The sequence below is a fragment of the Ruditapes philippinarum genome, unplaced genomic scaffold (genome assembly GCF_026571515.1).
Source record: "Ruditapes philippinarum isolate M1 unplaced genomic scaffold, ASM2657151v2 ctg1542_1_1_1_1, whole genome shotgun sequence".
Taxonomy (NCBI): Eukaryota; Metazoa; Mollusca; class Bivalvia; order Venerida; family Veneridae; genus Ruditapes; species Ruditapes philippinarum.
Genome location: NW_026866829.1, coordinates 70,959 through 91,412, shown reverse-complemented (window position 1 = coordinate 91,412; position 20,454 = coordinate 70,959). Strand labels below are relative to the sequence as shown.

The 20,454-nt window shown below is 31.4% G+C and overlaps 3 protein-coding genes across 36 annotated transcripts in view; 1 reads left to right on the top strand and 2 right to left on the bottom strand.

The window, feature by feature from the left end:
* LOC132733823 (ankyrin repeat domain-containing protein 26-like) overlaps positions 1 to 2,929 on the top strand; it is an 83,611-nt gene extending 80,682 nt beyond the window's left edge. For 31 of the 32 annotated variants that reach the window (XM_060720525.1, XM_060720518.1, XM_060720523.1 and 28 more), the window contains 4 exons: positions 775 to 978; positions 1,280 to 1,458; positions 2,008 to 2,171; positions 2,754 to 2,929. In XM_060720525.1, the coding sequence (XP_060576508.1) occupies positions 775 to 978; positions 1,280 to 1,458; positions 2,008 to 2,171; positions 2,754 to 2,869 (663 nt within the window). In that variant the 3' untranslated portion in view covers positions 2,870 to 2,929. The remainder of the gene's footprint in view (positions 1 to 774; positions 979 to 1,279; positions 1,459 to 2,007; positions 2,172 to 2,753) is intronic. The other variant, XM_060720516.1, reaches the window with a different exon arrangement.
* Positions 2,930 to 6,431: 3,502 nt separating this feature from the next.
* Positions 6,432 to 7,921, bottom strand: LOC132733829 (uncharacterized). Its single transcript, XM_060720547.1, has 2 exons — positions 7,715 to 7,921; positions 6,432 to 6,739 (listed from the first exon to the last, which is right to left on the bottom strand). The coding sequence occupies exons 1-2, from the start codon at positions 7,827 to 7,829 to the stop codon at positions 6,453 to 6,455; spliced, it is 402 nt and encodes a 133-aa protein (XP_060576530.1). The 5' UTR covers positions 7,830 to 7,921; the 3' UTR covers positions 6,432 to 6,452.
* A 3,158-nt stretch (positions 7,922 to 11,079) lies between these two features.
* On the bottom strand, positions 11,080 to 20,445 carry LOC132733822 (ras-related protein Rab-7L1-like). 3 transcript variants are annotated; one of them, XR_009626225.1, is made up of 7 exons: positions 20,312 to 20,445; positions 19,691 to 19,911; positions 17,425 to 17,496; positions 16,920 to 17,101; positions 15,806 to 15,927; positions 12,329 to 15,339; positions 11,080 to 12,292 (listed from the first exon to the last, which is right to left on the bottom strand). XR_009626225.1 is itself a non-coding variant. In XM_060720510.1 (6 exons), the coding sequence occupies exons 2-6, from the start codon at positions 19,806 to 19,808 to the stop codon at positions 15,210 to 15,212; spliced, it is 624 nt and encodes a 207-aa protein (XP_060576493.1). In that variant the 5' UTR covers positions 19,809 to 19,911; positions 20,312 to 20,445; the 3' UTR covers positions 11,080 to 15,209. The 3 variants fall into 3 exon arrangements, 2 of the variants coding, with proteins under 2 accessions (XP_060576493.1, XP_060576494.1); XM_060720510.1 differs by having other exon boundaries at positions 11,080 to 15,339; XM_060720511.1 differs by having other exon boundaries at positions 11,080 to 15,339; positions 19,691 to 19,900; positions 20,312 to 20,420.
* Between the last annotated feature and the right edge of the window lie 9 nt (positions 20,446 to 20,454).

The following is a 20,454-nucleotide window of genomic DNA, read 5'->3' as shown; positions in this document are numbered from 1 at the left end:
TTTAAAAAAACGGTGACAGGATAAATAGAATAATAGATTGGTGCCGTGGGTGGAGAAAGTTTATCTGGCTCTGCTCCGGAATTTATTGGGTTCGCCTTCGGCTCACCCAATAAATTCCTCCGCCTCGCCAGATAAACTTTCTCCATCCACGGCACCAACCTATTATTCTCTATATAAAGGCAGTCTGGTAGAATTTATAGTTTCATTGTGCAGGAATCAGAATATCTGTTTTTATTGTGATAAGAATCGTTCCAAGGTACCTTAGTCTACTACAATGATGTTTTGAGGAAAAGTTATAATATTCATGTGTGTAAAATATCATAGACATTCTTGGTCAGAACTTTTTAAGTAATGACCATTGGATGAATAAAAAAAACTACATATATATTTGAATATATTGTGAATTTTTTTCTCTTATGTTTCACCAGATATAGCTTTACCCCCTTTTCATGATACTACAAACAAATCTGTCACTGGTTGTTTGGGACACCATGTTTCATTATGATTCCTAAATGTGAAATATAAGTGAAAAACAAAACTCATTTCTTGATAAGAAATTGCTTAAATAAATAGCACCTGTATCTGAAGATATCATGTATGAATCCTCTCTGTAATAATTTGATATTAATTTAAATTATATATCTATTTACAAACATTATTCACACTAACTTTTGTTTCGCTACATTTGTTTAAATCTTGGTAGTGCTAGAAGTGTGTTATATTGAGTTGAAATATTTCAGTAAAACCTGTAATTGTTGTATTTGTGTTTTACAGAATTCAGTAGAGACTGGCTACACAGAGAAGTCGAGTGTTGAGGAGGCAAAGAAAGAGATTGAGGCCAGGTACCGACAAGAGCTGAACCGGAAACTGGACGAGGTGAACAACTATCTGGAGGAGCAGGCAAGAACTAGGCAACGACTTGACCTCAGTCGAGACGAGCAGGAAACTAAGATCAGGAATGACAAGAAAAGATTTGAGGTAAATAAAATTTAGGTTTTTCTATTTTGGACAAAGGTTTCTGGGTGGAGGGTGGGGTTTTGGGGGAAGGTTTGTGTAATAAGTTAGTGTTGATAAAGCAATAAGTCAAATGAAAGGAAATTTAAGTAATAACAGTGCCTTTCAAATAGGTAAAGACATAATATTTAAGTTTTGAAAAAGTCTTATTTTGTGAAACATCTAAGTTTTATTTTAGAACTTCAAATATGTTTTACTTTAATATCAGTGAATGCATTGTTTAAAATTTAATACATTTAATGACATATAATCCTTATTTAACCAGGAGGAGTGTATAGATTTACGTATCAAATATGAACAAGCCATCGCCAAACTTGAAACCAAAGATTTAGAGGCGAAGCGGTACAGAGATTTATACGAGAGCGAGATGCAGTGGAGAATGCGACTGAGTGAACAATTGTACAAGTCCACAGACAAGGCATTCGGCTTCAAAAACAAGTTAGTGTATGTAGAATAGAAGTGAACTAATACATGTTGTGAACTTGTGATTGACATGGGAAGTGAGAACGGCAAATTTGATATTTTTTCCTATTAGTATTGAACCAGGCCAGTTCGCACTTAAAATATGAATAGACTTGTTATTGGTCACTTTCCTGTGATGTTATCGATTTAAAATCCCTGAATTTTTTTTCTAATGCTGGTTTGTTATTCTTCAGCCGAAGGGTATTTCAAATTGTTTTCCTATACTTTTACAAGATTAACAGTGTATGCTCCCTTACTGGCACATGTCCTTAACATGTGTAAAGTAGACACAAGAGGAAATATAACTGGTGTTCACGAGTGAAAATAATTTCATAAAACATGTTACTCTATAATTAGATGTTTTTCTCCCTTATTTATTATATCTTTTTTTGTTGAACAAGTCTGATAATCCATGTGTATCATAAAATGACAAAATATAAATTAAGTTATCATTTATCACACACATATTTCTCAAATACTAACAAGTATTTGGCACGATAATGTATTATATTGTTATATAATGTATTACAGTGCCGAGCGTCAGAAGAACAGAATGTATGGCAGTATGACCAACCTGTCGATGAATGGTCACACACTCGACATAAGTAAGTTGAATGGAACACTAGCAGAAGACGCCCTCAGCAATAGATTACGGGCTGAACTTGATAGAAGTATAGCCAAACATTTAGAAGCAGGTCAGTACAATGTGGGCAGCCAAATATACCATCAACATTTATATGTTAGAGAAAAATAGCATTTAAACCATGTCTGTATATTTTGATATATAAATAATGTATTTCTTTTTAAAATTACCGCTTTCCATGCAAAAATTTGTAAATGAACTTGTCCATATTTCATTCTGGACAAAACCATTCATCATTTTTTGGGAAAAATATACACTATCTTAAAAGATAAGAGTGCAGATCATGATCGGATGGCACAGATGTGCTGGCTGATATTTGTCTGCACCGGTCGCATTGTTGACTCAGTCAATGCCAACAGTGTAAAAGTTTATGTTTAGATGCATAAATATATAATATGCCTAGTTAGTTAAATACAAGGCCCATGTATGATATAAAGAGTTTTCAAAAGTAGCTGTATTTTGACTGCAATTTGAAAAAATTAATTTGGTTACCACTTGTCAAATACTGCATCGGCTAAATATATTTGTAGCATGTATGGATATTGAAATGAGTTTATTTCAAAACACAGATAATATTTGTGTATATTGAACTTCAGAAATAATAGTTATAGTTGGTTTCTCTTTCCCATTTCAGCACCACATGATCAAATCCGTCCATTGATACGAAGTGACGACCCAGTTCTCAGTTCAAACTTTGCAAAAGCAAGTGCAGATTATATTGAAGTTTTGAAAAGGAAATATTGTGTATAGCATATACTTATCAAGTGTTGTGATTTCTATTTATTTCCGTCCATTTTGTTTTTAATTTTTTCTGAGGCCAGCTGATGTAAGATACAAGACACTGATCAATTTAATTTAAATTGATTAATTAGACAAACGCTTCTAAAGGTGATGTGCTTTAATACCATGGACATTACATCGAACACATTTATACATAATGTATTAATTCCAAAAGTGCCAGTGCTCTTTGCGTTATTTTAAACGGAGATTATTTTTTATTTGTCTGTGATTATGTTACGACGTCAATATCATTATTCCTCCATCATGTTTCGCAGTCACTCTATAATGACAGAAATAATCATTATTGATGGTTCTTGTATAGTTTTACATTCATTTTAGATTACCACAAACACTGTTGTACTTACTTAGTTAATTCTTACTTCTTTTACTATTTAACATATCTTTACATGCATGTATAAGTATGATTTCATCGTGAAATACTTATTTTGTGTTTTAGTCCAAGAATGTATTCAACAGTTGTTATAGATACACATACTAGCGAAAATAAACATTAGGCATTCATGTAATATTCAACAGCAATACTTTATTAACAAATATTGTACGGGTAAACCACTACCAAAGCTAGTTAATTTTTTTACTCTTAGTTGCTCGTTTTCAGATGTTTAGAACTAGCTTTTAATACATATACACTGTCTTCTTTTAAAGTACATAATTGCAATTAATCTTGAGATTAAGATTTTTGCAGTTTTATAGAAAAAGCAGCTACTTTTACCATTTTTTTACTTTTCTTTATTCAACTCATTTTACTGTATTTTTCCATTCAGTTTTTGATCTGATTTTATTTCCTTACATTGTATGAGAAATGTAATCAGAGCTTCATATTTGATACATGGTATCTAAAACACTAGATTAGACAAGTTTTTTGGGGGATGGTAGGGGTGGGCTAGGATTTTGGTTAAGAATTTGTCGAGTGAATTGCCAAGTTGATATTAAAATAAAATGAAGGGGTATCCTCTTTAGCGTAGAACTTGACAGGAAACAATTAACATAAAGAAATCCAGTTAACTACGTAAGTAATATAAAATATAACTTTTCGTACACTAGCTTATATCTTAGGAGGAAGACCTGCCATGGTGAGAAAGGAAACAGTTCTGTTCTTATTTTTAGTTGTTGTTTTTTTTTTAATCTGTTTTAGTTTTATAATCATGGATGCTTGCTTTTAATTGTACTGCATGTAATTAGGCATTAGTAACATCAAAACAAATCTAATTGTGAAGTTAGAAATGTTGGACACGTGATGTTAGTCGTCAATTTTGCCATCAAGTTTTCCTTTCTCATTAAGGACTTCCTCCACTTTTCGACATACAGAGTGAAAAATTGTTTAACATCATATTGAACAATTCTGAAGTCTTCTCAAGTTTTTTAATATAATTTTATGGTCTGTAAATGTTTTATTTTCATTTTCAAACCTTTTCAGCATGTCATTTGTGTTGAATGTTTACATATCCGAGTCAATATCATTGCTAACATATATACAGATTATTTACATTGTATATAATTATTATTATATATTCAAGTTTTGTATATATATATATTATAAAACTATTTTGAAATAAAAAATATAAGAATAAACATGCATTTTTTATCCTTTTCTTTTACAATAATTATACACTTGGACAACAGAGTTAAGTAAGGATAAAGGGGCCTACTGGAATCAGCTAGTCTGTAGCCCGATCCAAGCTTTGTTCATTTGTCCAGGTCATAACTATTAGAAGAATCAACTTGAAACTTCATTAAATGAATGATCTTGTAAAGAAGAAGTGCAGTTGACATGATGCACAACTCAACAAGAGTGCCAGTTTGTCTCCATGCATGTAGATGATTTGGTACAGACAAAATCTTTACATTTTATCTTCTCTGCTGAGCATGACCTTTCAAACATTGACTTGCACACAGTCGTTCGTTTGAGAAACAATATAATATTATCCTTCAATTTAAGATTACAAAGTTATACATTGTATATACACACAACACACAATTTCATTTTTCTTGACCTACGGCACATTTTTCTCCAACAGAAAAAAGTCATCTTGTCTTAGGAACATGTACTTAACACTATGTCTCATGGTGGTAAACAATTAATGTATGTAAAAGATATGCTCAGCTCATTTCAGCTTTGTGACCTTGATCCTGCATTTACATAAAATTGTCCTATAATTTGCTCAGTCTCATGATTGTAAACATTTTTGATATCATCCCTCAAGACTACTAAATTTTCCATACAATTTCATTAATTTTGATCTTTGACCTCAAGTTTTACTTGGGGGGGGGGGGGACCTGAATTTTGTGTGCAACTTTCCTGTGGAGTTATATTAAAATCTCTATTTCATTGTTGTTCTCTAAGTGTGACATTGACCTAGAGACCTTGTTCATAGGTGCAATACAGCATATTGCAATGGTTAACATTAAAAATTTTGTTTTAAATAATACTTTAATCCTTCAATACATTTAGAAAATAATCTCTGGACAAAACAAAGCTGGCTGATTATTTTACCATCTTGATTGAATTTGTATATATATTATCGACTTTTTTCATCTCTGACCTTTGGTCAAGTTGACCTGAATTTTGCATATGATACGCTGCCTGTTCACTGTGGTGAACATTTGTGTAAAGTTATATTAAAATCTGTAAATGCATGTACAAGTTTTCCTCTGGACAAGTGATTTCCTTGATTTAATCTAAGTGTGACCATGACCTTTGCCAAGAGAACTGGTTCATGGGCATGACACAGCATCTCATGGTGGTGAATATGTACATGTATGTAGAATAAACCGGGAAGTTTTATGTACCTGGATGCCCCGACCCTTTGTTATTTTCATTCTTTTATCTGAAGCTTAACTTTTAAATCAATATGATGTATCAAAATGAAACTTCATAATTTTCTTTCCTATTCCCCACAAGAAACAAGTGTAATATTTCTGGAAGTACAGGCTAAAACATAAATGCTTTTGCACAATGTCTGCAACTTTTTTCATACATGTATAATACATAGAAGTGGATTTAAACCAAAACTTTCTTTCAAGCCAACGACTTTGGTACATGTTACCATCAATACTGAAACAAACATGGTCATTTTTTTAATAAAACGTTTTAACTTTATTAAGTTTATTTAGTATAAAATTTCTATTTTGCTTGAATGCATTTAAGATAAACATGATGTTTTATTCAATATGGATTAACCAAAATATGAAAATACTAAATTTTGCTACTTGTAAGGAAGTTAACTTTATACATTACAATCTTTCACTTAATGGCATTTAATGTCATCTCCTTAATAAATTTAAAAGTGTAAAAATTGTTTTAATGTATCGTGGCATAATTTATATGCTTGTATCACTAAAGTAGTAAACAGTCATTTTTCTAGATATTATTACAATCTATAAACTAAAGAGATAGAGCCAAAATCATTTTTCTAAGATCTTTAACCAATAATGAATTGTAAGAGCACTTAATTGAAAAAAAGCCTCTCCTCAATAAAGTTTCACAATTCTTAAAAATTTCAAAATATCCTTAATTTATAAATAAAAGCATTTATTTTTTAGCCTTTTTAACAATAGCATCAGCAGCTGATTTAAGTTCTGAAATTGAGTCTTCTACATCTTTTCCAAGTTTTTCTAAATGTTTATATTTTTCATCCAATGTTTTTGGTTCACTTTTAATGTCTGAATGAAGTTGAATAAATTTTTTAACATGTTCATATGTCTGGTTTATCTTGTCTCTATCTGACACTGAAGGTTCACTTTGTCCTCCAGTTTGTCCGTGGGAGTTATCCGAATGCTCTGAAGAGTTGTCTTTTGAACACTGTATTGATGAGATATCTGAAACAAAAACACACAAAAAATTCACAACTAATGTCAAATGAGACATCGCATGTAAAATTTTTCAAAGGCAATACATCGATTGACCGAACTAGTTTCTGAACTAGTAGACTAAGGCTATTCTTATCAGTAGAATTGCAAGTAAGGATAGCTGGTTGCGTATCTCACTGTACAAATCATATGTAAAATGTTCTGACTTGAGGTAGGTTAACTGGTTTAACCCTTTTTTAAATACCTTTAGTGTCAAACGATGTGTTGAAATATATACTGACAGTGAGACAAATCTAAGATCACAAGCTTTTAATTAGTGTAATAAATTTTAAAATTGGACATTAAATCACCCCAAACTAGCGGGTCAAAAAGGCCTGAATTTGTATTGTTTGAGCATTTAAGAGATATCGATTTTACTCGAAGATCAGGGAAACGGCTTCTATTTTTTCAATTGATATACCTTGGTTATTTATAAACTGTTATAAACTGTCATACCGGAAAATAATTATTGGGTGTCAGACCTTGAGGGGGTTACAAGAGATTTCTGATCTCGAGACCCTACGCTGGATAAAGTATATAGAGACTGTCAATGGGTGTATTTTGGCTATAAACTAAAAGAAGTTTGTTTTCCAACAAAAAAAAACATTATGTTGTAACAAATTAATTTTAAAGTAAAATAATCATTACGTGTGAACAACTTTGAGTTCTACTGACTTGTCAAAAGTAACTCTGAACAGGTATATATATTATAACCTGCTCTGAATCGAAACCAAGTGCACATATATTTATAAACATCTAGAGAGATGGGCTATTCAGTGCTGTTCTTACTTCTATAAATATATTTTACTCTTAAGTGACGTAAAATAATTGACAAACAGGGAATATGTTTTATCATGATCATATACTCAGTAACTCAATAATATATATGAAACGTGTAACAAAATATCAGATTTTTTATATGATCTTTGTTGAAAACGGAACTACCTGCAAATTGATGCATGTACACAGTGTCATTTTCTGGTGCTGACGCCAAATCTGCGATGATTTGTTCCCGATTTGGGGGTTTAGGTTTATCTTTGTATGAATCTTTCTTAACCATCGTTTAAAGATTCCCTTGCTCAAACAATATAGACCAAAATTTGTCAATAATCTGTTGTTGTTGTTGTGTTAGACAGACGGTTCCGTGTTATTTTACGTCATTGTAAAAATATGTAAATGTGTAAGGTATTACACCACTAATAAGCATACAGGGTCTATTGTATAATGTTTTTGTGTCGCCTTGAAAAGGTGACATATAGGGGTTACTTTTGTCGGCGGTGTCGGCGGCGGCGGCGTCTGTGTCGGCGTCGGCGTCCCCTAAAGCTTGTCCGGAGCATAACTCAGTCACTATAAGTCTGATTGACTTCAAACGTGGTATGCATGCTTCTTTCAATAACCCGAAGTGCAGTGCACAAGGACCGGTACTCTGCAGTTCTTATTTTTAAGTTATTGCCCTTTGTTAATTTTCATACTTTAATTTTGTCCGGGCCATTTCTCTTCAACTAAAAAAGCTATGGACTTGAAACTTCATAGGATGATAGATCTCATTATAAAGAAGTGCAGTGCACAAGAACCAGTACTCTGCACTTCCTAATTTTTGCCCTTTGTTAATTTTCATACTTTATTTTTGTCCGGGCCATTTCTCCTAATGTATAAAAGCCATGGACTTGAAACTTCATAGGATGATAGGTCTCATTAAGAAGAAGTGCAGTGCACAAGAACTGGTACTCTGCATTTCTTATTTTTTGAGTTATTGCCCTTTGTTTATTTTCATACTTAATTTTGTCCGGGCCATTTCTCCTTAAGTATGAAAGCTATGGACTTGAAACTTTATAGGATGATAGATCTCATTATTAAGAAGTGCAGTGCACAAGAATCGGTACTCTGCATTTCTTAATTTTTGGGTTATGGCCCTTTGTTAATTTTCATACTTAATTTTTGTCCAGGCCATTTCTCCGAAAGCATAAAAGTTATGGACTTGAAACTTCATAGGATGATAGATCTCATTAAAAAGAAGTGCAGTGCATAAGAACTGATACTCTGCATTTCTTATTTTTGAGTTATTGCCCTTTGTTGATTTTCTTACTTTATTTTTGTCCTGGTCATTTCTCCTCAAGTATGAAAGCTATGGACTTGAAACGTCACAGAATGATAGATCTTATTGAGTAGAAGTGCAGTGTACAGAAACTGCTGCTCTGCACTTATTATTTTTTTAGTTATTGCCCTTTGTTATTTTTCATATTTCATTTTTGTCCTGGCCATTTCCCCTAAACTACATTGTTCACAAGGCGACACATCCGACTCGCGGAGTTCTAGTTTAGGAATAGGATTCATCATGGTTTAATTTATAAAATTCCAATATATTTTTTGGGGTGAACAGTTATATTAGTCACTTCCATCAGGCAATCAGGCCTTGTAACATTATATTCAAAAGTTGATAACAGGTTAATGTAATTTCAGCATTTGACTAACAGGACCGGTTGGTAATGCTTAAAAATCATTAAAATTGAGTTATCATGTGTTTTAAAGAATAAATCGAGTGTTTTCCAGTTTTTTCAGTGCTTTCCGCTTTCCGGTTTTTCTATGCACCAGACTAGGGTCTTTCTACTTGAAAAACCCTGACCAGACTAAGAAAAAATTTGTTGCACATGGCAAGTGAAAATTGTCCTTGTATTTGGGGAATACGGACAAAAGCCCCCCCCCCCCCCCCGGACAAAAGCCCCGCAGCTAAAAATAACAAGGTGGACAAAAGCCCCCCCCCCCATGAAATTTACACATAGGACAAAAAGCCCCCCCCCCCATCAAAAAATACAGGTAGGACAAAAGCCCCCCCCCCCCCAGAACTTGATGTATTGAGACAAGTCAAATGCAATTGTTTTAAAAGATAATTTACATTAAGATTTAAATTTAAAGGTACAAAAGTTCTAATTTGATTTATTGTGTAATTCGTATATAATTCATTGATGATATGAATGTTTTGATGTTTATTATATATTGTACAGTACAAAATTAATGTAAATGAATATTTTCAGAGAATCATTTATCAATGCTTATCAAGGAAATAAAAGTGGAAGGCGCATACTTGTCCAGATTTATTTGAAGTATAACCCAAGTTCCCTAACACTGGGCATGTGATAAAAGATAGTTATCAGTCTAGTCTATAATGCTTAGGAGGCTTTTGTTTGCTGGACGGGGGGGGGGGGGGGGGGGGCTTTTGTCCTACCTGTATTTTTGATGGGGGGGGGCTTTTGTCCTATGTGTAAATTTCATGGGTGGGCTTTTGTCCACCTTGTCATTTTTAGAAGGGGGGGCTTTTCGTTCAGGGGGGCTTTTGTCCTACACTCTGTATTTGGGCTTGAAGTTAAACAAGTAGGCACTGAGGGCTCTAATAATGTTTCTGTCTAAATATCTAAGCTTTAGGGCTTGTGATTTCTGACAAGCAGATATAAAAACTTTTCTATATTATATCTAAATAAAATCATGTTACCCCAAGAGCGGGGCCAATATATGACTATAATAAGGCTAGTAGGGAAGGAGAATATATCGTTTTTAGAAAAGACTTTCTACAGACACATGGCGATGGTAAACTAAAACATTTTATTCCAGTGAATACTGTCTTCTTTTTAAATAAAGAAAAATCAGTTATATCTAACCCAATCTAAGCAGTTTAATGCAATCCAGACATGGCAACGTTGATATATCTAAGTTAAACATGTTAAAAAATAATAACACTATTTTTAGAATTTCATTTATTAAAAGCAAATAAATATAAGTTACTATTATTATAAATCTTATATTAGAAATATCTTTTATACAACCTAAGTTTAAATGGTACAATAGCTCACTTTCAGTAATGTTTGAACCGAATACTTAATATTGAAATTAAGTACACGCTGAAGTTATGTTTCATGTGCACATATATATACATTTTATAACAAAATAATCATAGACATGGAAATACATGCAAGGTCAGCAAGGATAACGAAGAAATTTAATAATTAAACTGAAAATCAATTTTTTGTTGATTCTTACTGCAACGCTTTTCTTTTTTTGGGGGGTCATTTTACACAATACAAATGATAAATCAGGAAGAATGGGATGAGGGTATGACTTGAAAATTTGGACACATCAATCTTGGAAAATATTTCCAGTCCCGTCATGTCGAAAAACATCAGTGGAGTCCCTTTAAATAAATTCTTTTTTTCAATTATAAGTATCTTAAGAATATATTGAATTTACATGAACATTGAAAAGAGAAATGCAAACATGATGGATAAATGGTAAAAATAAAATTTATGATTTGATTTAAAAAAAAAATGCTTTGTAAAAAAATATCATCACAAAGTAAAACAACCTTAAGCAAGAGCCATAAAATATGTGTTTTTTAAAGTATACAATATGGTATTATTTGGTTTTGATCCATGCTTCAGTTATGGACCTTGGATAATAATAATTCAAAATATATCGTATGAGGATTTTACCTTGAATTAATATTATTTTTGTTCACTTAGTGATGATTTGTGCATCTTTTTTATTGGCTGCAATCATATTTAAGGATGGTTATAATTTACATGCATATTAAATTCTGACATTACTGGCCATTTAATTAGTTTCAATTTTGTAAAATAGGAGTTTACACATGTCTGGATTAGAAAATAGATTTTTCAACAAACAGATATTCTGTACAACTAACATACAGTACACTGGTTTTGGATATCTGCATTATACTTCCTGTCCAGCTCATAGTACCACCTTTTTAAACTAGGTATACCAATTACTGGACAATGAACTGATTTATTTGATTTCTGCTCTATGTTGAAATAAAAAAATCATTTGATCTCAACTTTGTTTTCCCTTAAAGTACTACTGTATTTAGATTTTATGTATTAATACATGAGATGAAAAATAAGCACATATCTGTTAAAGTAGTTCCTGTAATTTCAATGACAAATAAATCAAAATTTTATAATCAAAGTTCTTGCAGGAAAAGGTTAATAACAAAAAATTTGTAACAGTGCATATTTAGATTTAAGTCATCATGTTAGTTTTACTTCAGATATTACATGAACTGTTAGCTTTTCTGATAAATGATAAATGATGTATTTTTTGTCTTCAATAAAATTGACATTTAATGTCTTTAAAACCAATACAATAACAAATACAACTTTAACCTATTCCAAAAAGAAAACAGACAAAAATCACATACTAACTTATTCTATAATTAGTATTTACATCTGAGCAGGTAACTTTGATTATTAATTTTGACAATCATCAGTTGCTGGTACAGATCGAAATATCTAGTTTGAGGGTAACTGTTTACGGTGGTAACAAGGCTCTGCCGACATTTTACTAAACAGTTACCCAAGTGCTAGATATTCATGTCTGTGACGACAGCAGTTGTTTGATTCTTTTTCTAGCATATAACACGATAATCATATTCAGATAAGAAATTATGTAAAATTAATATTTACATTTAGCTAGAACACAATTCATTTATAAACACTGGAATGACGTCATTTAAAGCTTAAATATGGGTTGTAGGACAGATTTTTCTAGAACCAGTGTTCAATAGAATATCCTGTCTGATATGCAAGATGTCTTTATATTTTACTGAGAATGACACACTTGCATGTAAATGTATATTAATCATTTTGATTTTAAATGCATTCATTCATACAGGTTCATTTCAACAAATGCCAACAATATTGAGGTAAAATGGTAACCATGGTGACTACAAGTATCAAGCTACCCTTGTATGGAGAAAAATGTATGGTGATGATGATGTGTTTAAGGCAAAACCAGATACCCAAGTAGAACTGTCTATTTGAATTGATTTCTGATATGGGATTGAGGTCAAATCATTTTAAAATGAATTATTCAATGTCAGACAACTTACATGTAGCTAGACCCTTCTGAGGACATTTTATGCTAAAAGGCATTTGTCTTTTGACACCAAAAAAAAAGTCGAACATCAAAAGTCAGGTCACAACATCATCACTTAAGTCATGCACATTGTTTGTACATGTAGAGTCTAATATGCATATAAAAATATTTTAACTTAAATAAATATAGGAATGTTATGTAACTTTAAAGAGTATTTACATGTAGCGATAACAGGAAAAATAAATATGCTAGCATGTACCAGTACTTTAGAAAATAAAAATGTGAATTTCCTTGTATTCACATTTTTTAATGTCATATCTTTAGCGAGTTTGAACAAAAAAATGTGTCACTGTTATTTGACATTCATGAATTATGCAAGAAAAAAAGGATATTTGCTTCTTTTTGTGTAAGACAAAATTTCCTTTTTATTGAGTAAGCTTCAAAAGCAGTACAGTATTTTCACAAATGGCATAGAGTAAAACATTCCCTTGCAAAATAATCAAACACAATTTTAGTATGTACTGTTGAGGTTTATAATTTTTAAACAGCCAATGGGTAAAATTGTATAAATTCAATAACATTATGTAAAGCTGTTAAAAAGAATCTAACAATAATGTATATCATTGGTGAACACAATTATTTTCCAAAAACAAATTGCAAGTGTATAACATATCAAAATATAAAATATATACAAAATGTAGTTTGATTTAATAAGATATCAGTTTCTCATTTAATATCAAATATTTTTGTAACATATTTTGAAGTCTAAAACAAGACTTAACAATTATGCTATGATCTGCATCATTTAGAATATACAATTCATGTTACAAACATATTTTGAAGCAACATAAAAACATATAAATTTAAGTGTGGATCCAGGATATTTTTCACCAGAGAGTGGGTCACAAAATTAGAAAGAGGGGGTAATGCATATTCCAGAGGGAGTTCAGCATTTAACTAATATTCCAGAATGGGTGACAAATCAAATATTTGCTTAATTATTCAGATTTTCACAATTTTTGCATGATTTTCAATAAAGAAATGTAAGTTGAAAATCTAATTCTCAGAGGTGTTTTTTATACCCCTTATTCACACATGTTATTTATAACAAAACATAGCATTATCTCAAAATGTACATGCACACAAAAATTTACATGTATTAATTACATGCATCTACAGTAACATTATGAAATTATTATACAGCCATATCACATATGCATGGAACAGTTGATACAGTTGTGTCCTTATTTTCAATAATAAAATTCTTTAATCACAGATGTTCATTTTTTTAAATCAATAAAAAACAACAAATGATCAAGATATCAGGCAGTTCATTCAGATATAAAAATGAGATGTTTGTAAAACATGTGTTACAAGCTAGATATGTAGTTACCAGTCACATTACAAAAGCCATTACATCATTCTATTGCTATTGATTGGACCTTGATTTTTGACCTACTGACCTCAAAACTACTAACGGTCACCAACCTCCCTCCTGAGAACTGACAGGCAAAGATTTCTTGAGTTATCCATCGGGCAGTATACCCCTGCTTCTCTATCTATATGTGGGCATAAATACGTATACCAGTATGTGAATTGGTCTTCTATGCAATTTTGCACTCATCAGAATTTTACTTTCATAGACAAGAGCCCTGTGAGCTAGAACTTTAAACACCTGAAACATTGCTATCCTAAGATATGTAATGTGATCAGAAACAACCAGAACAAGTTATTGATAAGACAAGGATCATACGATAACACTTGATGACCTAAAAATCATCCACTGGCCATAAGCAATGTACCTTCCAAATTTTATCAGTCTGATTTATTACTTCTTAAGTTACTGAATGGACAAGGATTGTCCAATAAGTGTCACTGTGACCTTGACCTTCTGACCTCAAAATCCTCTATTGACCATGTATGAATTATGAAGACTGATTGTCAAAAGCCATACCATAATAAGGCTGAAGTTACTTTCAGGTGTACAATACAATATTATTGATTTAATATATTTCTAGAAAAGTACAAAAAAAATTAAATACAATGTACAGTTTTTTACATCATAGCTTTAGTGTATAAAATAAAAGTGTGGTTTTATTTGAACCTATTGATAACAAATTCATTTCCAAACTGTCCCTTCCTGATGTCCTCAGATATTAAAACATAACTATTTTCTCAATAACAAAATATAAAAAGTGAGCAAAGAAGAAACCCTAAATATCACACCCTGACTTAAAATGACAAAAGACTTTGTATTCACAATCAATTTATTATCCTGTATATAATATTTTTTTAATAAAAAAAATGAATTTAGAAGTAAAAAAATAAACTAAAACAAAAACGCACAGTCCATAGTTAAGACTGTCAAGAGTTTTTGAATGTATTATGAAATGTAACTAAATGCAATATATCAGCGGCCAAAAAGATCAGCCATTTGCTAAATATACATGTACCTTCATCTGAAGATATTGTTTTATAGATGAGAAAAAAAAACACAAGAACATATGCGTATAAAATAAATGTGTTGGGACTATTTTTAGACAAACACGACATCATGTCAGCAACTACATCCAGATGCCTGAGGTTTATCATTGGCTGAAGGACGTATAGTGGGTGTGGTCATACGGAGCGACTCAGAGAAATCATCTAGAGTACTATGTTTTGCCATCATTTCCTCAATCAGAAATCTGCAAAAAATTAACAGTTTTCTTAACTTAAGTAAAATTAAACAACTGAAATGCAAAAAAATGTTTCACTGTTACTTTTTTACTATAATTAAAATTTTAGCACAAAGATTGTAACTTGCAGCTTTAATTGAAATAAATATAACATAGAGGTTGCGATTTATTGAAATTTAATAGTTAAACATGTTACATGTAGCTATTAAAGACCAATATATTGATATTCAAGGGAAGAAATTCAAGAAATATGGTGATATTCATGGGAAGAAATATGGTGTTATTTATGGGTAAAAATATCAGTTATTTTTGCATAAAAATATTTACATTTGTACATGTATGTATTTCTTAAGCTAAAGTTTATTTTCCCTTTTTATTACCTTTTTTTTAATTACAGTTTTTGAGATCGCAATTCATGAAATCTGGTTATTGAAAAATACAATCAGAAATGTTTAAGGAAGTACAATAACATCACCTCATAGATTCTTCTATCATCAGACCTTCTTTAACAGAAATCTCTGTCCAGCCAATAAAATCATGTTCTTTACAAACTTCCTCAATCTCTGCCTGTTCAACTTCACGATGTTTCAAATCACACTGAAAAAAATAATTTGTAAATTGATTGACACAGTTTAAATTATACTATATTGAGTGTTTTTTGTTGTCTGGTACAAGCATTTAATCAACTTGTTGCCTGTAACTGTTTAGGTCCTAGCTGCAAATTGAACATCTTTTAGTATAAAGCATGTTATATTTTATTTAATAAATGAGGAGTGTTATTGATAGTTAAAGAGCTTTGATGGCTATTCAAAATCAATTATAAGTGTTCACTGAAACACTATCTTTAACTTGTGTTTAAAACCACTGACTTGTTGTATTGTCAAACCTTAAACTGTAATATCGTTATTATTCATGGGGCACTAAATTTTGTGGTTCTCATGGACAGGCCAATCCAAGAAATACTAAACAAAATTTTATTACCTCTGCTCATAGTTCAAACTCGAATTTTAGAATGTTTTACAAAAATTTTATAAAATAATAAACTTATTCCTATTCTTACATATTATAGACAGTAGCGTAAGTGTTGTCTATACTGATGAACTTTTAGACAATGTTTGTGTAATGCTAGTGACTGGGAATGACCATCTACAATCTAAAAAGTCACCAGATGCATAATTTCTTTAGATACCACTCAGCAGGCTGCGCTTATAAGACACACTTATAACATTTTAGCAAAATTTTCATGTCCAAAACTGCGTCTTATTACTGCATATGTACCTTAAATATATCTTTCTTAAGTTTGATTTTTTACTCATCTAGCGGTAGGCTGCTTTAATCTAAGATATTTTGATGCATTATATTTTAAAATCAATAGCCTTTACCATATGGACTTGTCCATCTTTCAATGTGGACAAAACCATTCATTGTTTTTAAGGAAATTTTCAAAATATGTACTGAATGAATTGGGAACTGTGCAGACCATGACCAGAAGGCATTGATGTGCTGGCTGATATTGGTCTGCACTGGTCTCATAGATAGAATCAGTCCCTGCCCCCAGGTTAAAATGAACTTTACTTGATAATACTTACTTTGTTTGCTAACAGAAGACAAGGGACAGACGTGCCATCAGGTAATGTACATTTAGCATCCAGGTCTTTCTTCCATTTCACTGTATTTTGGAATGTGAGGCGCTGTGTAAGGTCAAACATGACTATACAGGCGTGAGCATCTTTATAATAAACCCTCGTCATCGATGTAAATCTTTCCTGACCTACAAAACAAATTGTAACTTAAAATTACCGGTATCATGTCCTTTTAATTCTGGGGTTGGATTTTACAACACACCAACACTGTAAAGGTTATATGGTACCCTTCCCTACATTATTTCAAGCACAAATGGGTCATATCTGGCTTTAAAAAAAGCAACTTAAAAATGTAATGACTTTGCTGTTTCATCACAGAAAAAGTTTACATAACCTCTGTCATAAGGATAATATTTTTTCCATTTTTTATGGGAGCAAATATATATGTTATTATAACAAGTTGATACATGAATGAATTTAACGATACTTGTGTAAAATAAGTGTAACATACCAGCAATGTCCCATAGCTGCAATTTTATGTTTTGAGAATCGGACCATTTGATAACTTTCAGGGCAAAATCAACTGAAATTGAAAATTAAATATAATTCAAATTAAAATCATTTACCTATATCAGAAATGTTATTATCATCTTGATTTCAGCTTCCAAACTACTTAAAATTAAAATATATTACAAGTTGGTTTATAACGACTATGTGAAAGAAAGATTTCATTAAAAAAATACATCGCATAATTATATTACAAGTCTTCGATACTGACCAAAGAATTTTGATGGTTCACAGAGGGCCATAATTTAAAATCCATGTCATATGCTATAATTATGGGACTTGGACAGTGGCCTCTAATTAGGATATTAAGGTTCAAGAAGATAATTTGAGTTGTTAAGAATAAAGATGTTACATGCAAAACTTTTTTTTTTGCCATTTTTTTTTTCTCAGTTCACAAAGGGCCATACTCCAGGCAAAATCCATGCTAGAGGAATGAGGCAATAGATAGTGACCTAAAATTATGATCCCAATGACACTGTCATCAAGTTTCAACCTTTAGAAGTTTTGAAGATTGATGTTATTGTAAAACTTTAGCCAAGATATTTTAAAGTTTACAAAGGGCACTTATTTACTCAAAATCTATGCTAGAGTTATGGACCTTAATATACATGTAGTGACCTCATACGGTAATATGATCTAAAATGAGTCACAGTTAAATAAAAAGCAACTATGCTAAGAGGTTGATGATGTAATATGATGTTGTATAAGAAGTTGCACATAAAAACTTATATCTAAGTGTTAAGCCAAAGATGATGCCAATGCTTTGGTGCACAGGACAGCCCCATATTTCATCGATTAGTTCAGTTAATAAAACATGGAACATTTAAATGATTGATGATGAAATGAAAATATGGAATTGTAAACTTTTAAGAAAAAAATATATTATGAGCCTAATTTCTTTATTGGAAATGGTTATTATGTCAACTTAATCTAGTGCATTCTCAAGTAAGCAGTGAATTTTTGGCATAAGATATAATCATGTTCTGTTTGTGTAATATATAACATTATACATGGTTTTATGAATAAAAAGTTCCTAACATTCAAATTTGCTGCTTATATTATTTTCAATAGGTAAATCTGAGACATGATACCATATTATGAGACAAGCATCTGGAGATTAGCACAGCGTTATCTTTCCATGCAATAAGGCGCACCCACTTACAATTTGTCTTTTTATTGTTGTGAAAAGATTTTATTTTCTGTAGTTAATGGTGTAAATAAAAAAAAAATATGAACCGACTAGATATGAAAAATTTAAGAGTCCTCTTGTACATGTATTCAAACAATTTTAACATGATATTATGAAAAGTCATTAACGTATTTTTATGGATCAATATACAATTTTTATATGATTCATACACTATGCTTATCTAGCTATTGACTGTCAATTGGGCAGTGATTTTTTTCTGCATTTTACAGCTGAATAAAGGCTGTTTCCCCTAGCCCAAAATACGTATATTTTCCCCTGAGGAAGCTTGATAAAGCGAAACATGTTTTGATACTTAATTTGTGTTGGTTTTTGATCCAATTATCCTATATTTTCCCCTTAAATTCTTCACCAGAACCATGACTGCAACAGCTGACTTATATCAGCTAGAAGACAGAAAGCTGTCCCTATAGAAAGCCTCTGCTAAGTACCAATTTCCATGCATGTTACATTGAATTGAAATTGAAAATTTTAAAACATGTGTGTGTAAATTCCATTCTCAGTCTTTTCTGATTTATTGCGCTGTATTTTCCCCTTCAGAAAGCCACAGGTTGTTTTGAAAATTGAAAAAATAATCACTGATTGGATGACTACATATAAGACCACTTTCCTAGAGGATAGTCTAGATAAGTCCCATTTGTCTTGTTACATAATTATGTACATGTATATTAAGTCCCAGCTTATTGAATAAAGCAGAATACACCGATAGACACTTTCAGAACTAGCAGATGACAGGCTATTCATATCAGTAGAATTTCGAGTAAAGATAACGGATTGCGTATCTCACTGTATAAATCATATGTAAAATGGTCTGACATATGGTAGGTTTAACAGTTAATTAAAATACTTTGAAGTCCAAAGATGTGTTGAATTTTATACTGTGACGAAGCTAAGATCCAAAGCTTTCTATTGGTGTAATACATTTTAAAATCGGACACTTAATGACAACAAACTAGCCGTTTAAAAACAGCTTATTTTGTATTGTTTATGATGAAATTCTTACCACCAATGGTCATTTTATAATCTCTCCTGTATAGATTGTTGACATATCTCTGAACAAACGAAGTCTTCCCCACAGTTGGGTCACCAATGATTAGCACTTTAAACAACACTTCAGTCATTTTGTCATTCTAATTTATACTTTGTTCAAGTTGACCGACATATAAATTCCTCCATTTTACGAAACAATAATTATTAAATGTCTATGCCTAATCTGAAACAGAACTGATAAAAGAAAAAAATTATTGAACAAGTATTTTTTATTTGGAATTTATTTAAATTTGTCTAAAAAGCTGCCACTGTTAACATTATTTTGAACAATAATTGAATAAAAACATGCATTCATTTCTCATCCCCTTCAAAAAAGTATTTTTAGGTTAAGCTAATATACCAGGGACTAGATCAAACTTATAATGTCATTCAATAACTCAGTTTAACGTGACAACTTTGTGGTATAACAATATAGCACGTGAATATATCTAGTGACCATATTAAAACTCTTCTTTCATTCATGAATCATGGCCCTGATTTCCAAACAGGAAGGAAGTTAACACTTAAAATAAATCATGATATATTAAGGCCAGGAAGTTATTCAATATTCCTTAACAAAGCAACAAACACTCACTGTTTTTAAACTGTGACAATGGATTTCTTGTTTCCAATTCGTATTTTTCTGACTAAAAGTCACGGGATTTGTTTTTATTGACATCCACCATTTTTACAGGTATCGGTATCACATGACATGTCATGTGATTTACATCAGCGGAC

Coding starts and splice junctions, on each gene's coding strand:
- LOC132733829 (XM_060720547.1), bottom strand. CDS start 7,829: ATGGTTAAGAAAGATTCATACAAAGATAAACCTAAACCCCCAAATCGG. Junction 6,740..7,714: donor GTACATGCATCAATTTGCAG/GTAGTTCCGTTT, acceptor TTTTTGTTTCAG/ATATCTCATCAATACAGTGT.
- LOC132733822 (XM_060720510.1), bottom strand. CDS start 19,808: ATGACTGAAGTGTTGTTTAAAGTGCTAATCATTGGTGACCCAACTGTG. Junction 15,928..16,919: donor GTCTTCTGTTAGCAAACAAA/GTAAGTATTATC, acceptor TATTTTTTTCAG/TGTGATTTGAAACATCGTGA. Junction 15,340..15,805: donor ATGATAGAAGAATCTATGAG/GTGATGTTATTG, acceptor AATTTTTTGCAG/ATTTCTGATTGAGGAAATGA.